General features: G+C 44.6%; 1 protein-coding gene across 1 annotated transcript in view; it reads right to left on the reverse strand.

Moving 5' to 3' along the window:
- Positions 1-15071, reverse strand: part of tdrd12 (tudor domain containing 12) — a 30819-nt gene that overhangs the window by 10200 nt on the left and 5548 nt on the right. Inside the window, exons 4-20 of the mRNA XM_085358828.1 lie at positions 13121-13240; positions 12988-13043; positions 12807-12892; positions 12558-12720; positions 12107-12174; positions 11912-12021; positions 11770-11835; positions 11636-11687; positions 10408-10433; positions 10247-10315; positions 9110-9184; positions 7997-8057; positions 7710-7817; positions 5419-5601; positions 5192-5345; positions 4961-5088; positions 3338-3526 (exon numbers count right to left, since the gene is read on the reverse strand). Of these exons, the coding sequence (XP_085214954.1) occupies positions 3338-3526; positions 4961-5088; positions 5192-5345; positions 5419-5601; positions 7710-7817; positions 7997-8057; positions 9110-9184; positions 10247-10315; positions 10408-10433; positions 11636-11687; positions 11770-11835; positions 11912-12021; positions 12107-12174; positions 12558-12720; positions 12807-12892; positions 12988-13043; positions 13121-13240 (1714 nt within the window). The remainder of the gene's footprint in view (positions 1-3337; positions 3527-4960; positions 5089-5191; positions 5346-5418; positions 5602-7709; positions 7818-7996; positions 8058-9109; positions 9185-10246; positions 10316-10407; positions 10434-11635; positions 11688-11769; positions 11836-11911; positions 12022-12106; positions 12175-12557; positions 12721-12806; positions 12893-12987; positions 13044-13120; positions 13241-15071) is intronic.

Here is a 15071-nt window from a genome sequence, read left to right on the forward strand (position 1 = left end):
GAAGTTAGCTCGCTAGCTTCCACCTAAAGATGATGTAGCATGTTCTGACTGAGAGATTTCTGAAATAAATTCAAACGTACAGCTCTGCTATCACTTGCAACATGAATGAAGACGGAAAACTAAACAGCAGTGACGTTTGTAGGGTTACTGAAGTTGGGCTAGCTGGTATATAATGATGTGCTACGTGACCGCTAGCGACACAGCTATGTTAGCATAATATAAACAAGCTAACTTTTTTCCACTCGATAAAAGTTACCGTGAGGGTTCCTGATAGTCAGGGACAAATGCAATCGCATGGCAGGATGCTGTGAACGGATCAAACTTCAGTCAGGAGAACAACTGAGATAATCCATCCACAACACAAGGTTAGTCATTAATATACTGCAACAACATGGGAATAGAGCAGCTGTGATAGAATACAGCATTAATGAATCAATGGTACAGAAGTGGAGGAAGCAAGAAGAATGAGTTGAATAAAGTTAGATTTATCTGACTGCTTTGTTTTGCTTAATGTGTCTTATATTCCCGTGCACCTTATGGTCTGAAAAATCCGTATTTGACTTTTTTATTTGGCACACTGCAGTTTAATGCTGCAAAGCACCTCTTTTTAACTTCAGTGGATATTATACATGGTTATGCTCAGGATATGTCAGCCCATTTCTACTGGAAATGTTTTTTGGTTAAACTTTCAGCAAGGATTTTGCATTTTCACTGTTAAATGTTTATATAGCTTTAATGCACATAAAAACAGCTGCTTGTTTAAGTGAAAATAAATGGATGGGGGTTTTTTTTGCGCTAGTAAAGTTGTGCAGTTGTATTTTGTCTCACATCAGTTACAGGGAGTGCAGAATTATTAGGCAAATGAGTATTTTGTCCACATCATCCTCTTCATGCATGTTGTCTTACTCCAAGCTGTATAGGCTAGAAAGCCTACTACCAATTAAGCATATTAGGTGATGTGCATCTCTGTAATGAGAAGGGGTGTGGTCTAATGACATCAACACCCTATATCAGGTGTGCATAATTATTAGGCAACGTCCTTTCCTTTGGCAAAATGGGTCAAAAGAAGGACTTGACAGGCTCAGAAAAGTCAAAAATAGTGAGATATCTTGCAGAGGGATGCAGCAGTCTCAAAATTGCAAAGCTTCTGAAGCGTGATCATCGAACAATCAAGCGTTTCATTCAAAATAGTCAACAGGGTCGCAAGAAGCGTGTGGAAAACCCAAGGCGCAAAATAACTGCCCATGAACTGAGAAAAGTCAAGCGTGCAGCTGCCAAGATGCCACTTGCCACCAGTTTGGCCATATTTCAGAGCTGCAACATCACTGGAGTGCCCAAAAGCACAAGGTGTGCAATACTCAGAGACATGGCCAAGGTAAGAAAGGCTGAAAGACGACCACCACTGAACAAGACACACAAGCTGAAACGTCAAGACTGGGCCAAGAAATATCTCAAGACTGGTTTTTCTAAGGTTTTATGGACTGATGAAATGAGAGTGAGTCTTGATGGGCCAGATGGATGGGCCCGTGGCTGGATTGGTAAAGGACAGAGAGCTCCAGTCCGACTCAGACGCCAGCAAGGTGGAGGTGGAGTACTGGTTTGGGCTGGTATCATCAAAGATGAGCTTGTGGGGCCTTTTCGGGTTGAGGATGGAGTCAAGCTCAACTCCCAGTCCTACTGCCAGTTTCTGGAAGACACCTTCTTCAAGCAGTGGTACAGGAAGAAGTCTGCATCCTTCAAGAAAAACATGATTTTCATGCAGGACAATGCTCCATCACACGCGTCCAAGTACTCCACAGCGTGGCTGCAAGAAAGGGTATAAAAGAAGAGAAACTAATGACATGGCCTCCTTGTTCACCTGATCTGAACCCCATTGAGAACCTGTGGTCCATCATCAAATGTGAGATTTACAAGGAGGGAAAACAGTACACCTCTCTGAACAGTGTCTGGGAGGCTGTGGTTGCTGCTGCACGCAATGTTGATGGTGAACAGATCAAAACACTGACAGAATCCATGGATGGCAGGCTTTTGAGTGTCCTTGCAAAGAAAGGTGGCTATATTGGTCGCTGATTTGTTTTTGTTTTGTTTTTGAATGTCAGAGATGTATATTTGTGAATGTGGAGATGTTATATTGGTGTCACTGGTAAAAAGAAATCATTGAAATGTGGATATATTTGTTTTTTGTTAAGTTGCCTAATAATTATGCACAGTAATAGTCACCTGCACAGACAGATATCCCCCTAAAATAGCTCAAACTAAAAACAAACTAAAAACTACTTCCACAAACATTCAGCTTTGATATTAATGAGTTTTTTGGGTTCATTGAGAACATGGTTGTTGTTCAATAATAACATTATTCCTCAAAAATACAACTTGCCTAATAATTCTGCACTCCCTGTATATCATTATCGCAAATTTTCAAATATATATCGTGATAAATATTTTTGGCCATATCGCCCTGCTCTACTCGCAGGGGTTAGAAGTTCGTAGGTCACGATGCATGTTCTCGCACTATACGGCTCGATGTGACCCGAGTGCTCACACTGTGTCCAGATTTTAGCTTGGTAACATGAAGTGTTACCAAAACTTACATTATATGGCTAATATACAACACAAAATCAACAATACAACACACACCCACACACGATCCAACTCTTTTCACGGTTATTGTGGTCGTGATAATTTTGTCAGGCCACATCGAAAAGGCTCGGACGAGCTTGCCAAAGTTCTACAAGTTGTGGCTCCATCGCTTGTGTCCAGATCACACGCTGCACTGTGGCGTCGCTTCGTCTTTTTCACTGACATTTCTGTGTTTGCGCATCTACAGTATCAGAGGTTGCGCTAAATCGGCTTGTGACGCTGCTAAAAATGGTAATTGGCCTGTATTTCTATAGCGCTTTTACTAGCCCCCCCTAGGGACCCCAAAGCGCTTTACACACCCAGTCATCCACCCATTCACACACTGGTGGAGGCAGCTACAGTTGTAGCCACAGCTGCCCTGGGGCAGACTGTGTGATAGCCTCACGAGGGGTGACCAGGATTTTAAACAGGTTTGATGTTCTTGTAACCATACTATTGCTTATCAGGAGCTGGTCTTATTACCCCGTCTATACTACACGATGCACGACACGTGATTAAGGCGAAACTCGGGCCGATCCCTAAAACGGTAACACAACTAAAAAATCATCTTAAACTGGGCCAAAAATCACACAGTGTGTGCCCAGCTTCACACTGCACCCAGCTCCTTCCCCTTCACTCTTATTTTATGCAGATACTTAAAAAAAGGTAACTGAGACCACTGTTTAACCCTAATTTGAACAGGAAAGTTTTTACTGACCTGCTGAACGTTACCATAGAGAGCGGCTTCCTCAGGAACGCTTATGACGATGCTGGGGCATGGCATGTAAGTGGATAACAAACCCTCCATGTGATTTGTCCATCTTTTGGCTACAACAATCAGCTGTGGAGGACAGGAATCACTTTCCTTGTCAGAGGTGACCTGGAAGTGCTGCAAGATGGTCGTCATCTGACAGAAGAAACAAAAATATTTCAGGCTTGGTAAAATCCAACCATCAAACTCTTTGTAACTACAAACACCGTCTAACTACAAAATAGCAGTTTACTCTCTTAAAAATATTATCAATGGTAAAAAATACTTTTTTTTGGTTTAATGTAGCTAAAGAACACCAGGCCTGAAAATCTGTTGTTTCCAGTTTCAAAAGCCACTTTTGTGTCATGCTGTGTTGTACTTTCTACATTTGTGTTGCCACCTGTGTGACCGGCCGTGCAGACATGTTGCACCTGCTCTTGTTAACCTCAGCTCAAGCTGAGCTGTCCCTCTGATTTCTAATCCTGTCCGTTCTGCTCATTCCCATCAATAATGACCACTTCCCGTCACTACAAAATACGACTTCACAAATAAAACAGAAGATCATATTTTTCCTTGAAACAAACACAGCTATCGGGGAATAACATTGATGTAACTGCAGCACATTCTAGTTTCAATATTAATTTCACCAGATGGATCGCAGAAGAGTTTCTCTGCTAACTGTCACGTAAAATAGCACTAGATGTAGTATTTTACAGAAACTGCATCAACCTGCACAGAGCAGGTGAGCTGGGCAGGAAGGGCCTGGAGAATCTAGCCTATTTTCAAAATAAAAGACTCTTATTCTGAAACACTCTCTGTTCGAAGGACACACAAACCTGAATCTTTGACAGAGTCATGGATAGAACATCCAGGGGTAGCCAGGGGGTGGAAAGCTTCTGCTTCAGGATCTCACTTCTGGGTTTTACAGATAGCATGGTTCTGTTGGCTTCATCAGCAGGTAGCCTCAGGCTCACACTGGAGCAGTTCACAGCTGCGTGTGAATTAGCACCTCAAAGTCTGAGGCCGGAGCAGGACCATGGCCTCCGGGTCACAGACTAATTATATGCTTTAAGTCTCTTGGGGTTTTGTTCAGGAGTGAGGCAAGAGTGGAGCAGAAGAATCATTAGTGATGTAATCATTGGTTATTTTCCAACCCTTGCTTATGGTCACAAGCTCTCGGAGACGGTGGATACAAGCAGTGGAAATGAGGTCCTTTTAAGAGTGGCAGGATGAGGAGTTCAATGATTCCACATCGAAAGGAGCCAGCTGAGGGGGCTACAGAGCCTCTCCAGGATGTCCTGGGAACACTGAGTGAGCTGGAGGCTGGAGACCTGGGCTTCTCTGCCGAGGCTTCTGCCCCCACAATCAGTCTGCACGTCCTCTGTACCCCTGCACATTGTACTCTGCTTATCTTTTGGATTCAGGTTTGTAAGCTTTGCATTTTCTGGAAATAATTCTCTCTAACCCCTCTGATAAGTTTTATTACAGGTTACTATTTGAATTGATCCTATCTGATGCCCGTCAATGAAAACAGAACTAAAAACTGACGCGATGTGTGCACATTTACAGTTGTACATCATAAGTCATCACCTCATCTGGAGCCAGACTGAAGAGCTGGTCAGCTTCGTCCAGCACCAGGTGGCACAGCCGCAGGAAGAGGAAGCAGTGGCAGGACAGCAGACGGACCAGACTGAAAGGAGTGGTCACCAACAGCAGGCCTGGAATTAATCAGATTAGAAGATTCTGAATAGTTACTGATGTAAATCAATCATTTATCGACCACCTAGCAGACTGCGATGATGCTCGTTATGCTTAACTCACAGTTTTTGGGGATCTTGACACTCTTAGCCTCGTCCTTGTTGATGCCCAGCAGCACAGTTGTGGGGTAGAGCTTTTGGGAGACCTTACTCACCCCCAGGAGGTCATATACAGCTTGGACCTTCTCCCAACCGGGACACAGCAGCACAGCTATGGGCTACAAACATACGAATTGATAGTGACAAAAGCAGAATTCATCCATGCTTCCTGCCTCCTGTGTGTGCACTCACCCCTGAGCTGGAGGTGTGGGAAGTGAAGATGGAGTTCAGCATGATGTGGGTAAGGAGTGGGGTAAGGTAGCTGAGCGGCTGGTCTGCGCTGCTGGAGATAACAAGGGTATGGTATCCTCGAGCCACAGCTGGCCAGCTGTAACAGTCAGCTGGAGACAAGGTGCTGTACTGCTTCCGCTGCACCTGGAGACAAACGGTCACTGTGAGAGGAAACCACCAAAAAACCGCACTTCCTCTAATGCCCACTAGATGCTGTCTCAGTACTACGACTCAAAAAACACAGATGCTTCGTGAGCCGTGGTGTCTACGTCCACCTTTTCTACTGACTGTTTGAAACTCAGATGGAGGTTAAAGAGCGGCGAGGGACTGACACAAGAGAAGACTGAGCAGTCACATGAGAGCGCGGATGAAACGGATAGTTATCAAATAAGATCAGTAATACAGAAAGGGTTTTATTGCCAAATGTTGCACAGGTTTACAACATTAGGAAAACATACTGTAAGACAACACTTAAATAAAAATTAAAAGTGCTAAGTATATATATATGGTTCATGAGTCCAACAGCAGAGGGGAAGAAACTGTTCTCATGGCGAGAGGTTCTGGTGCGGATGGACCGGAGCCTCCTGCCTGAGGGGAGCAGATTAAACAGACTGTGTCCAGGGTGAGAAGGGTCAGCTGAGATCCGAGCTGCACGCCCCAGTGTCTTGGAGGCGTACAGGTCCTGCAGTCAATCATCTTCTCAGCAGAGCGCACAACACGCTGCAGTCTGTTTGTCCCTGATAGTGGCTCCAACGTACCACATGGTGATGGAGGAGGTGAAGATGGATTTGATGACTGCAGTGTAGAACTGCATCATCGTCCGTGTTGGCAGGTTGAGTTTCTTCAGCTGCCTCAGGAAGTACATCCTCTGCTGGGCTTTCAGCAGAGGATGAGTAATTAGCGGAGTAGTTACTTCCTAGCTGCTCTTTTTTATGGCTATAATTTAACTACTTCAGCTGTAGACACTGAAGGATTACAGTCTGTTGAGACCAAAGGCATGAGTGCGGATTCCTGTCCCTCTAATAACCTTTAGGTAAGCTGACATACACATAAACATCTACTTCCGTCCAGAGTTGCAGTAATTTTTCACCAAGAACTTGAATTGATGATTCAAGAGTCGAACTGTGTGAAGTCTTCCTGGGGCTTCGGTCTGACCTCTGTGGTGTTGGATGCATTTTTTGGACTTCCAGAACCATCTTCCACAGTTTGTATGAATGCTGGAAGCACCACCCCAGTTAAACCTGGACTCATGAGACCATCCAACCACCAAGTGCTTTTGTTACTATAACACAGCAGTTTAGTCTCAGTCCCAAGTCCTCTTCGCGTTGTACACATTTCACCAACATTTGTTATGTCAGATCACGATGATGACCACGTTTCTTCGTCAAAGATGATGGTTCACCTCTGTCCTCCCAGGTTTTAATATGCTGGACTCTTTTTTTTAACCCAGTTTCTGTACTTTCAGTTTCTCCCACATTATTTCTTTGCTTGATGAAGGACAATAATTTGATCCCAATTCGAGTAAAAGCTTCTCTTCTCCAGGACCATGTCTTCAAACACGGTAGGTTAAGAAATGAGAAGCTACTTACTGCTTCAGGGTTAAATAACCTGTTGCCAGTTGAAACCTACGAATCACTCTTACCTGTTTGCTTAGTTAAATCCAGGCGCTGATTTTTTTCGGCCAGGCTCTGATGCCTCGAGTCTCAGCATCGCTACGCTCACTGTCTGATCGCTCGGTCCTCATGGACAGCGACAGCGCCTCGTTGCGTTTTAAAATTATGGCGACAGCAGCACTCCCGTGTCCTATAAGGGAAGCTGATGCTCAAGTGCCTTAAACCTGCACTCGTGATCTTATGGTCTCACATGATAGTTTAAAATCTTACTGAATTTAAAATGTCCTTTATGTCAATCAGAGTCAAGTGTAAGCACACACTCGTCCTCAGATTCAACTTCAAATCAACCCCATGCTCAACGCTTTCATTGAAAAAACAATAAAAAAGTGCGGCAGTGTGTCCATCTTTTAAATACTCTAGATGAAGGAAATAATCAGTAAATTAACAACAACTTTATTTGTATTTCTGAACCATTTCTGAGAACATTTCAAATTTGAAATTGAATCTGATGCTGTGTTGTTAATAACGAAACCACTTTCACAACATTTACAATTACACCTGAATGTTCAGGTCACTAAACTCTCGTTTCCTAGCATGTTAAAGATCCTGATGACAAACTCAGGGCGTATTCTTGTTTACCCAGCAGAGGGTGTCTGCGATGGCGGGGTCATTCACACTGATCCACGGCTCTGCTGGGGAGGTAGCGTGCACCAGAATCCCACTCCGGCAGGGGTCGAGGGGAGAAACCTGAGACATCCAGGTGAAAGGACAAAGGAGGCTTTAAATAACATCATGAGCAGTGTTTGCATGAGTAACAACCAATAAATCTACAGGCTTTCATTTTCATATTTTCTAAGAGGTAAAATAATTATTTTTTAAATTTTATTTGCACTCTAACTAAATCAGAGTTGTCTGCGTAAACGTACCACAGCGTCTTGGGCGTCGGGATCGGGGTTCAGAGCCTGTGGATTCAACAACTCCAACAGGCTGCATCACAGACAGAACATGAAGAAACTACTTCAGTCGAACAGTCTGGACACAAATTACTGCCTGACATAGTACTACACTACACAGCCACTTCATTAGGTACACCTTGGTAGTGGCAGGTTGGAGCTGCTTTTGTCTTTAGAGCCGATTTCATTTTACATGGCTCAGATTCAACAAGCTTCTGCAAACACTCCTCAGAGATTTTGGTCCATGTTAACAGGACATCATCACACAGCTGTTGCGTGCTTCACCACGTCTCAAAGATGCTCTTTTGGAGTGAGATTTGGTGAATGTGGAGGCCGCTGAGATGATGCTGAGAGGATGCTACGCTGTGGTCATAAAGGGATGGACACGGTCAGCAACAACACTCGGCGTGGAGTTACAGGCAGGATGGATCCATGCTGTTATGTTGTTCATGCCAAACTTTGACCCTGAACCATTGCAGCAGATATAAAGATTCATCAGGTCGTACAGTGTTTTTCTATCTTTTATTGTCCACTTTTGGCGAGTCTGTGTAAACAGAAGCCTCAGTTTCTGCTGTGTAGCTCTTCTGCTTCAAGACAGAGATGCTCTTCTGCACACCTTGGTTGACTTGCTATTGGCCTTCCTATCAACTCGAAGCCGTTCTGCCCTTTTCTGACCTTAAACAAGGCATTTTCTCCCCAGAGAACTGCTGCTCACTAATCAGCCAATCACACGGGGCCTGATATTTGTTAACAAGCAGTTAGATACAGGTGTGTCTAATACAGTGGCCGGTGAGTGGATTTTACAAGCAAACTCAAAGAAATGATTAACACACCTTTTATCCAAGCCAGTAATTGTATTTTCATCATCAGGTGCAGTTAACACAATTTAAAAAATAAATAAAATTGAATTAAATGAAAAACATTTCATGTCTTTACTCAGTGTTTATGTCTTATGGGGATCGAGGAAAGCTCAAAGACAGGAGCAGTATGGTTAAAACACAGTGTGCAGGAGCTTCTATCCTGTAACGTGTTTCTATCAGGTTGACCTGTGTCGTTGCTTCCTGAGAGAGAAAAACTGCAGCTCACCGTGCACAGGCCCAGTCCTTCTCACTGCGCTGGGTCTCCTCTGCTGGAGCCGAGGCGACAGATGTGCTGGAGCTGCTGATTAAAAGAGAAAATCAGAAACACGTTTAAAGTGAAGACAAAGATGCTGAATGTGGAGAAAGCACACATTATTATTAATATTAATTAATCTCATCAGATTTTCCCGGGAATGTGGAACAGTCTACTGGAATTCTGTTTAGGTATAAAAGGATAAAGATGGAAGAACTACACAGAGAAGGAGCTGCACAAATGCCCGACATCACAGAAACACTAATTTTTACTCTGGTAGAATCTAAGAATATATTACGGGTGCAAAGATTCACGGTTCGATATTTTTTTCGATACAAATAAATGTTCATGCCTTTTTAATTTGTTATTTATTAAAGTTATAAAAGTACAGTTTTTAAATTTAATGTTGCTGAAACAAAAGTAATAAAAAAATTAATCTGATGGAGGAATCACTCATCTTTGAAAAAGAGAGTTTATTACAGAGAAATGGCTCTTTCAAAATAAAAGCTATACTATAGCTTCTTCTGGGCTATATTCTCAGCAGCATATTAAACATATCAGGTCCCTATAAGGAGAATCCTGTGCTAACGGCTGTCTAAATGACTCGGGTAAAGTTTGTAGCATGCGTGCTTGTTGTTTTTGTCTGCTTCCACTTGTCTTTGCACTAGGATGCTGTCGGAGTAAATGTGCAGTCATATTCGTTGTGTTCCCACTAGTGCTGTCAGCGTTAATCTGAAATGACGTTAACGCCACAACACGGCAAATCTCTGTTATCGAGCTACCGCGGATCGCCCCGTGCGTGGGGCTGGACGGCCAACACGTCGACAGTGCAGCCTAGGCAGAGTAGTCGAACGCAGATCCACTGAGCGCTCAACACAGACAGCATCGTCAGAAGGAAAGTTGATAAAATAAATTAAAAATGTTGTATTGTTCGATAAATATGCGTACCGAACCGAAAGCACTGTATCGAACGGTTCAATATCGATACGAGTATCGTTGCACCCCTAATATATATGTAAAATGCAGGTCCTGTTGTTGCACTCCAACATACCCCTAAGAGTACTTAGTATGACCATTTGGTTTGGTTTTTCCTCATGCAGAGTACTCTACCTTGCCTCTTCATCCACCAAAGATTCAGCCTGACAGCTCTGAAGATTCTCAGCTCCTGGTTTCTCACTGCTGGGACAGACTGCAGTCAGTGAGGGGAACCCAACAAATGAAGCAATCAGCTCAGATAAAGACTACTATCTGGGCTAATTTTTGTCTTTTACCTCATCAGAGGCAACACCTCAGCTTCCTGCAGGGAAAACAAACCAAACAAGATTCTGGATTTTAGTTTCAGAAACATCACAGGATGGAACAGAGTTTAGTCACTAACAGCACCAAGTCTGTCCTGAGTCTGACCTCATAGCAGCCTGTTAAGGAATATATTCTAAAACACTTCTTCAGCAAAGAGAAACACACAGAACTCTTGCTAGCAAGGGCGGCCTCCGGACTGAGAGACTCGCCTAAGAAACTGCCCCTGTCTTTATTTTATACTTCAGTGAGTGAGTGAGTGAGTGAGTGAGTGAGTGAGTGTGTGTGTGTGTGTGGGGTCAGAGTGTGACCCCATAAAATCTTCCCTAAACCTGCTGGTCTCAAAGTCCAACAGTTCATCAAACCAAAAGGCACTTAGACTAAAACAAATATAGCTACGTTAATCCTACCATAAAACAATAAAACAAGGTACGACCTCTCCCATGCTCCTAGGATGTGGGGGTGAACACTCTAGAACAGGGGTGCCCAATCCCGGTCCTCGAGAGCTACCGTCCTGCAGCTTTTAGATGCATCCTTGTTCCCACACACCCGAATCAAATGAATGGCTTGTTATCAGGCCTTTGCCAAACACGATGGCATGCTGAAGAGGTAATCAAACCATTTGATTGAGCTGTGTTGGAGTAGGGATGCATCTAAAAAGCTGCAGGATAGTAGCTCTCGAGGACCGGGATTGGGCAGCCCTGCTCTAGAATGTTACAGACCTCCTAGGATGAGACATTCTTTCAATATGCCACCAACTATATACTTCTACACACAAATGATTACATGCAGCATTCTACCATATGCAAACTTATATCACTAAAAGATTATACTGACTACTAAATACAATTTTCCATTGACACAGCCGTACCACACAGGCTCAAATGTTCTTACTATGAGCGGGTGGAAATCCAAATCTCAGTCAGGAGTGGGCGCATCATCTAAAAGCTGCTCTTTTTTCTGTACGAGTGCAGCAAACCTGCAGCACGTCAAGCCGACTGGACATTTACAACAACCAGCTGCTGACTGAGATGCTTCCTCCTGCATGAAGTATCAACTCAAACCTTCAGGAGGATTCATGCCTGCACGACACGTGTACATTAATGAGCGCCCCCTGCTGACACCGCTGGAGTACACGGCGGGCTCAGCTGTTAGAACCTAGTTGGTCCAACCTGCACCTGCAATGTTGGAAAATGCACTCACCTGGGGAGCTGCCAGCTCGGAACTGCTGCCCGGCTTCATAAACTGTAGAAACCTGTGAGGAGGGGGCGACAGCCCATCACACATGATGATATAAAACATCATGTGCCTGCGATCTGAGACTGTGGCCAACTCACCTGAACAGCTGATGGTTTTTTGTGAGGGCTGCAGCCAGAGACGAGTCTGCGTCGTCTGACGAGCTGCTGAAAAGTGAACAGAGGCCACTTGGTTGCTTTTAATCGGAACTCTGCTGAACTGAACAACTGAACGGGCGCTCACCTCTCAGCTGCGTCTGAGCCGCTCCCTGACTGGCTGTTTGGAGACAGCTGTTGTTTTGTGACCACTGACCGATGTTCACCTCCAGCCTTCACCAGCTTGTGTTGTACAATCTAAAGCAGAGACGTGAGAGTTCAGCACATGTGGTTGTTTCATTAGAACACAGATAAAAGTGAGTGAGCTAGCAGGGCTGCATACCTGAGGAAGCAGGGAAGGAGCTGTAAGCCAATCAGCTGCCCCCCCAGCTTCAACCAGACTCTGCTGATCTGGGACACAGAAACAAGCACCGGAACAAATACAGTCATATGAATAAGAAGGTGCACTCTCTTTCATGTTTCAGGCCATCAGCCCGACAAATAAAGCTCGGCAGCAATAAGATGAATGCAAAAGAACAAATCATGGCACTGCAGCGATCCAGAGCTCAGACTGAAAAGCTCATAAGAGCAGAAATGATGGTAGAGAAGTAGCCAATTGTTAAGAGCAGGTGTTGTTAAGCATTAATGCAAACTACCAGGTATTTTATTTCCTTTGTTTCCTGAGGGGCCACCGCAGCAGATGGATCCATGTTTGATTTGTTGCAGACAAATCAAACATGGATGAAACCAACATGTGTTGAGAGCGGTGAGCCAGAGTTCATATATCTGTTTACCGGGAGGCGGTTGGGTTTGTGCTGTCGGCTTGGGGGAGACGCTCTGGGTTAAGATGCTGTAGGACAGCATCACAGGAAGTCGGTCTCCCTCCTCCAGGCCGTCGCCTGATTTTGTGCTGTAGTAGGCAAACCTCTTCGCCACCAAGTCGTCATTCACACAGATCTGTTTAAGAAAGGTTAATACAAACGTGATCACATGTCTCCAAACAAGTCTGCGTGCAAAATAAAGGCTTTTTAGTCAAACTTCACCTTGATGTCACCAACAGTCACGTAAAGCTTGATAGGGGTAGAGTCTGACTCAGGTTCAAGCAGCACGGCCTCCTTTAGGGTCGATGCTGTGAGATGAAAGACGAGTCGAGCTCAGAGATGCATCGCACCGAAACATAAAAACTAATGTTAATGGCGTTCAAGCAGCAGCAATAACACTCACCTTGCAGCAGCTTGTGCAGGAAGAGCGTGGCAGAGCTGTCCCACCGAGCTGACGGTCTGCAGAAAAACACAATAAATATCTGCAAATGTGCTCCGTTGTAGCCTCCAAACTACGTGAGATGAGCTCGCCTTACTTGAGCTCTGCCTTCTCCTCAAGCAGAGACACTCGCAGGGTTGTTGGTTTGATTCCCGCCAGGTGGAACTTTTGCACCCAGAAAGGCAGCTGAAGGAAGTTTTCCATTGCCACCCGGATCCTTTCAGAGGGGATAGAGTTAAAAACCAAACAGATGCAAAAAAACCCCCAAAAAACAAAACAAACCACATATATATATATATATATATATATACACACACACACACACACACACACACACAGGTCCATCATCCTATTCATGTAGCCCCTTCCGCCGGGGTTACATGAATAGGATGCAGGTGCAGGCTGTGTAAAGATGCCCCAGAGACAATCCAGCACATAACAGCAGGGTGCAAGATGCTAGCAGGCAAGGTATACATGGAACGCCATAACCAAGTGGCCGGCATAGTGTACAGGAACATCTGTGCCGAGTATAACCTGGAAGTCCCGAGGTCAAAATGGGAGATGCCCCCAAGGGTGGTGGAGAATGACCGAGCTAAGATCCTGTGGGACTTCCAGATACAGACGGACAAAATGGTGGTGGCTAACCAACCGGACATAGTGGTGGTAGACAAACAGAAGAAGATGGCCGTAGTGATCGATGTAGCGGTTCCGAATGACAGCAATATCAGGAAGAAGGAACACGAGAAGCTGGAGAAATACCAAGGGCTCAGAGAAGAGCTCGAGAGGATGTGGAGGGTGAAGGTAACGGTGGTCCCCGTGGTAATCGGAGCACTAGGTGCGGTGACTCCCAAGCTAGGCGAGTGGCTCCAGCAGATCCCGGGAACAACATCGGAAATCTCTGTCCAGAAGAGCGCAGTCCTGGGAACAGCTAAGATACTGCAGGACCCTCAAGCTCCCAGGCCTCTGGTAGAGGACCCGAGCTTGTTTTTTTTTGTTTTGTTTTTTTCACACACCCCTGACATGAGTCTTCCTCTCATCATTCATATAACATTTGGTAGTAAATGCAGCGCAGCTCTCTGCACCTTCATGTCTAGAATCACGCAGCAGAACCAGTTTTAAAAAAAGTTTTCTTTCCTTTTTTTTTTTTTAAAGCTCCCCACAGATTTAGATTTTCAAAATAAGAGCCTAGGGGAATAAATCAGTAACGGATTATCTAAAAATGGACCTCACTCTCCTCCTATCCCAGCATCCTCCTCTGTCATACCAACCGTCTGCATGTCCTCATAAAACTCCCCTGAAGTCTTCCTATTCTCCTCCGTAACAGATAGGCCTCCTGTATTTTTGTCTCCAAACCCATAAACCAAGACTAACAGAAACTAACAGAAAAGGAAGAAAACAGGTGGAGGACCACGTAGCTTAATCTGACACCCCACACTCACTGCAAAGAAGGAAAAAAAGAAAGGAAATAAAGGTTCTCCATAGGATAGTGCCAAGAAATTATAATGTAAGTGACATCCAGAAATGATAGGAGCCATTTTTAAAGAAAGACAAGAACATTTAAGACAAAATAATATGAGATGATGGTTATGGAATATTTTAAAACTGACAGATTGGGTCGGCGGTGCAGACACTGTGCACCGGCTCGTTGTGGTAAAGAGAGAGCTGAGTGTAACAGCAAAGTGTTCAGTGTTCCCCAGATAAGCTGGAGGAGGTCTGCACCACCCTCTCATGCACTAACACAGTCCCTCTCTTGGCACACAAAGGTCGTGTCCAAATTCATGGGCTGCATCCTCCTGAGGACCCAGCCTTCGCGGTCTACGTGGGCCGGGTCCTCAGAGGGTCGGGTAGGCCGGAAGTAAATGGCCGTGAAATTGGACGGTCTAGCCTTCAGATTAGCGTCACCGCTGTCTCGGTGGAGTTTAATAAACTCAGCCGTCAGGACACTGGCGTAAATTCTCGACCGTCTCACACTTCCGTTTAATCAGTTTTCTGTTTGACGTTTATTCAGCTGTGTGAAAACCAAGGAGGAGGGGGATTAATAAAGTTTT

The sequence above is a fragment of the Diplotaxodon limnothrissa genome, linkage group LG7 (assembly GCF_057381915.1).
Source record: "Diplotaxodon limnothrissa isolate DT_005_m linkage group LG7, D_limnothrissa_male_GT1.1, whole genome shotgun sequence".
NCBI lineage: Eukaryota > Metazoa > Chordata > Actinopteri > Cichliformes > Cichlidae > Diplotaxodon > Diplotaxodon limnothrissa.